This window comes from Sinocyclocheilus grahami, unplaced genomic scaffold (assembly GCF_001515645.1).
Source record: "Sinocyclocheilus grahami isolate Dianchi unplaced genomic scaffold, SAMN03320097.WGS_v1.1 scaffold95.1, whole genome shotgun sequence".
Lineage (NCBI taxonomy): Eukaryota > Metazoa > Chordata > Actinopteri > Cypriniformes > Cyprinidae > Sinocyclocheilus > Sinocyclocheilus grahami.
Genome location: NW_015505274.1, coordinates 2,499,214 through 2,504,443, shown reverse-complemented (window position 1 = coordinate 2,504,443; position 5,230 = coordinate 2,499,214). Strand labels below are relative to the sequence as shown.

The 5,230-nt window shown below is 33.2% G+C and overlaps 1 protein-coding gene across 2 annotated transcripts in view; it reads left to right on the top strand.

Annotated features, from left to right (window-relative positions):
* The window catches only part of LOC107587692 (double C2-like domain-containing protein beta), a 251,064-nt gene that overhangs the window by 170,308 nt on the left and 75,526 nt on the right, over positions 1-5,230 (top strand). For both annotated transcript variants that reach the window (XM_016275571.1, XM_016275570.1), the window contains exon 9: positions 3,836-3,915. In XM_016275571.1, coding sequence (XP_016131057.1) covers positions 3,836-3,915 — 80 coding nt within the window. The remainder of the gene's footprint in view (positions 1-3,835; positions 3,916-5,230) is intronic.

The window sequence follows — 5,230 nt, the reverse complement described above, 5'->3', positions numbered from 1 at the left end:
GTCTGAATACTTAGGACCATGTGATATTTCAGTTTTTCTTTTTTAATAAATCTGCAAAAATGTCAACAATTCTGTGTTTTTCTGTCAATATGGGGTGCTGTGTGTACATTAATGAGGTAAAAAAATTAACTTAAATGATTTTAGCAAATGGCTGCAATATAACAAAGAGGGAAAAATTTAAGGGGGTCTGAATACTTTCCGTACCCACTGTATATATATATATATATATATATATATAAAATTACTTTTTCTGTTCAATCTCCATTCCTAGATTGAATGTTTGAACATTTAATGATGTTTCTATTGAAGTGACCAAATAGTTATTTAAAGCTTTTTGTTTTGTTCTGTTCTGTTTTGTTTTGTTTTGTGTTTTGTTAAACCTTTGTTTTTGCATTTCATTGTTTTGTTTCATTTAGTTTTTTGTTTGTTTCTTTAAAAACAACTTTTGTTCAGTCCGCATTTTTAAATTGAATGTTTGAACAGTTAACATTTCAAATAATCTAATAATGTTTCCACTGAAATGGTCAAACTTGCTAAAGGCCCGTTCACACCAAGAACGATAACTATAAAGATAACGATATTAGCGTCCACACCACCGAACGATATCGTCTGTTTATTCTAAGCGCACGCTCGTCTTACGCTTTAAATTCTCGAGCTCGTGACAACAGGATTGAATCTGATTGGCTCATTTTTGGGTGAACTAACCCTTTATGGAATCATGCAAACTACTGCTTTACTGTTCATTGATTTACTGATTACTGCGCTATTTACATTGATGGTTTTGGCCTTTAAGTTATGTGTGATGTTCATTGCATATCTGATCAAAAATATATTGCTAAATATATTGCTGTTATACAGTAGAATATCCTTATCAAAGTAATAATAACAATAATAATACAGTTTATTAAAGAAATTTTTAAGGAATATCACACCATTTATTTTAAACAGTATATGCATGTTTTAATTTAAACCGTAAACCTTTGTTGTGCAGCACTTTGTTTCAAATTTCATTTGATTACATTTTTTTTAATCAAATTTAGAATTTTTTTGAATTCATTTAATTACTACGATTTTGATAATACATTTGTAATAAATAATGAAAAACAGAATCGAGAAAAATTACTTTCATAAGGAACTATTATTATTAAAGTTTAATAAGTTATTAAATTATTCTGTTTATTATGTCATTTTTGATTATTATAATTTAATTAAACCATTCAAACTGAATTTAAAAAAATTTAACAAAACAATTTGTGAGAATGGTCACACTTTATTTTAAGGTCCAATTCTTGCCATTAACAAAACATTAACTACTACTTTTTCCTCAATAAATTCCTAATTTGCTGTTTATTAATAGTTAGTAAAGTAGTTGTTAAGTTCAGGTATTGGGTAGTATTAGGGATGTAGAATATGGTCATGTAGAATATGTGCTTTATAAGTACTAATAAACAGCCAATATGTTAATAATAGGCATGCTAATAAGCAACTAGTTAATAGTGAGAATTGGTCCCTATACTAAAGTGTTACCGTGAGAATCTTAGAAAAAATATAACAGAATTTGGGAAAATCTTATGAGATGTTATCACACAAGCATATGAGCAAGTTTTCCTACATATACTCGACAAAATTTAGGAGAGTCACTTAAGCTGTCGAATGCATTTGTCACTCTCATTATCACACTATCTATGAACAAAATCCATATTTAGCATTTCGAACACAACCGAAACCTTTTTCTTTCTTTTTTTTTTGCTGTGTTGTGAACTGAACAACACCATGTGTGTTTGCTCTGTCCATCATTTTCTCCATCCTCTATTCATAGCCTTTATGGGTGAAATAGCATAAGATAATACAATTTATCATAATTGCAGAAGGGAAAAGTCCATCACTGATGGCAATGCTGTCTGCATTAGAGATTGAAATCATGCATTGCTGGTACCAGTTTAGGTAATTAAACACAGGCCTGGTTTAATCCCGCTGATTCCTCTCGTCATATAAGAATACACGCACACAAACGGGAGGAGGACATAAGGCATCTTCACCTAAAAATGAAAATTCTGTCGTCATTTACTCAGCCTCAGGTTATTCCAAACCTGTATGATGATTTTCTGTTGAAACTCATACAGCAAGAACTTTTACGGGGCGTTGTGACTTAAAGTGATATGGTACCCTCAATCTCAATCCCTCAATCTCAGTCAATGTTATTTTATACAAATTAGATCAAAATTCAAGCCAGAGGAGTTTTTCCTCAGTCATCTTGCTGAGGGTAATTGGTTTAAGGGTAAGGTTGTTTGATTACTCTAGTATGTTTAATGATGGATGCCCTTGAACTCAAGATGCTCTCTGCAGAGTGGAGCTGAAGGCCACCTGCTAGGAGTCCATATGAGATTTGACTCTGTTTCTCATGGCCACATTCATACGTGGCAGAATCAGCAGGGAGGTTCACTTTCAAAGGCGTGACACTCTACAGGACTATTGACTTGACACTCATCAGTGGGGAAGGACCAAATATTCAAAGAATAGTGGAGAAAAGCACAGTTTCTCTCCTCCTTTTTTTTTTTTCTATCTCGCACAATTTCAGCAAGTCACAGCCTTTGTTGTTTCACATAACAGGACATTTTACTCTCACTATCAAATCTACTTTGCAGCTTATTCTGGTGAAAATGGCTCCATTTAAATAGGAAAATTGGATCAAAATGATTTAAAATTGGTGAATACAGCTGTTGTTGTTGTTTTTTTGTTGTTGTTTTTTTAAAAGGTTGGGGTACATTTGAAATGCTTAGTATCACCATAGACTGGTGAACCTAACAGAGGAAGTTCATTAAAATAATGGTGTGTGTGTGTGTGTGAACAGTTGTTCTGACACTGAAATTAGTGGAAAATGTTTTCTGATCAGAATTTCTGTTCAACCAAACCAATTTCACAGACGTACTTTCAAGCAGAAATAATGGTAACACTTTCTATGAAGTCCGTATTTATAATACATTATAAGAGCATTATAGTAATAATAATAAATAATTTAAATCATTATAATGAATGCATAATGTATTATTTAAAAAAAAATGTTTGTTGTATCATCTCATGAATGATCACAACAACAGTTTTAATGCATTATAATATTTACTTATTTGTGGTTATAGCGTTTTAGAGTATGATGATTTATAACACACAATGCATCCACTTAAGTTACAATGGATTATATTTCCCTTAGTTATAGTGTATTATTAGTCTCATATCTTATCATTGTTAACTTGTTGGTTGGTACAATTTTTTTTAAATATTTATTTATTATTTGTTTATATATTTATTTTAATTATTATTATTATTATTATTGAACAGCAAAAAAAAAAATGTAATTACCAAGTATTCCATGAGCCTCTCTCCATCACAGGGTGAGTAAAATGCTTAAAACGTCACATATTTGTGTTCACATCACCAATTTTGTTTAAGGTTGTCTAGAAACAAGGGGTGGCTCAACTTCTCCGCAGACTCAAATCACCCTGCTCTCCCTTATACAGTTCTGCTCGTTGATATCAAGTTGCTACTAAGTACATTAAACAATATAAAATTTCGATGCAACATATCAGAAGTGCTCATAGCAGCCCGGTACCTTGTAGAAACGTTTGCAACCCTGATAGCAGCCAGCCAATCAAATTCAAATTAGAGCTTGCCAGATTGAGAAAGCTCTTTGCCTTTATTGTGTGAAATTGACATCAGATGGTCTCTGGAGGAGCGAAATATGGCTTAAACAGTTTGCTAATTGTTGTTGCATATGTGCTGTGGTCTGCCCTGGAGATGAACTGTTTTGTTGATGTTTTTTATGTCTGTTTCCTTGCAGCTACGCTCGGCACTCTGGACTTCAGCCTTCTGTACGATCAGGAGAACAATGCCCTGCACTGCACTATCAACAAAGCCAAGGTAAGAACCGTCCTCAGAAACGGATGGTTAGCATTTGAGTGTGTGACAGATTCAAATAAACAAATCCAAATGCTCATTTTGGCAGCACCTCTAGTATTTTGAAGCCAGTGGTTTACTTCATAAAACTCCTTCCTCCTGCTAGTCTGTCTTGTATAGGGCCTATAAAGTGAGCAGTTTTGCCCAGTCCTCTTTGGGATGTTGTGCTCCAGGGGGATCCCTTTGGCCTGCGTTTGCCGGTGTGCTCTTTTCTCTGTTGTCGTGTGGGAGGCATTTCCCCTGACAACAGACTGCTGCTAGCATCTGCTGCTATCTGTTTTGCTTAGTATTCAGTCTAGGCTGGCTTTGTCCTTCCGGCAGTATGCTACAAGCAATCACTCTCTCACTTTCTCTCATCTTTTCTTCCTGTTTCTTATGCTGTTTCTCACACTCTACCTCTGTACCTTTGTTGCCTCGAGTACAAAACACTGCAATGAAAGTGCATCACTTCAGTAGTTAAATTTTCTTTTATTTATTTGCTGTATATTCTCCGATGTTTCCGTTTCAAGTGGATGGGTTTTTTAATTAATATTTTAATATTGGTGCACTCTGTGGTTTATTGATCGACAGCAAGGCAACTATAGCTGGTATTTACATTTAAAGGGATAGTTGTCCAAGATTAAAATTTCAGAAGCCATTTAATAACTTTGTGTGAGGGCAACCTTAAAATTACAAGTTTAGAAATCAAGATGTTTCACATGACTTCAGATTTTGTGTTGTTTTTATTCATAAGACATAAACCATGTGGACTATTTTTTGGATACTTCTATGCCACTTCAGTGGTGTTTCTGCATACTTTAAAGATGCAGTCCCCATTCATTGTAATAGTACATTATTTACCACAGTATATTATTGTAATATTGTAATATGATATCTTATATATAGCTAATATAATTGCTTGTATTTTCATCATTTTGCTTGTTTCACTGTCACAGGTGATGAGATGACAAGGTGATGCAGTGTGGGTTTGAAATGGTGTTATTTAGTATTATTTATATACTATTTTCATTTAAAGTTTATCACATCATATTTTTCAATGAACAAAATTGTTTTTAAAAATTTTAGTTTCAGCTAATGTTAATAACCCTGGTTTGAAATAATGATGGGTGATCTGCTGAAGGATGAACTAGTTGATTAGTGAGGTAAAGTAGTATCATTTATTAGATATGTATTTTTTTAGTGTAGTGCTTTTAAGGTTTGTCAGACTTCAAATCTGAGGCTATAAGAAATTCTCATTATTATGCATATTACCTAAATCTCTCTCTTGCTCTTTTTTTTT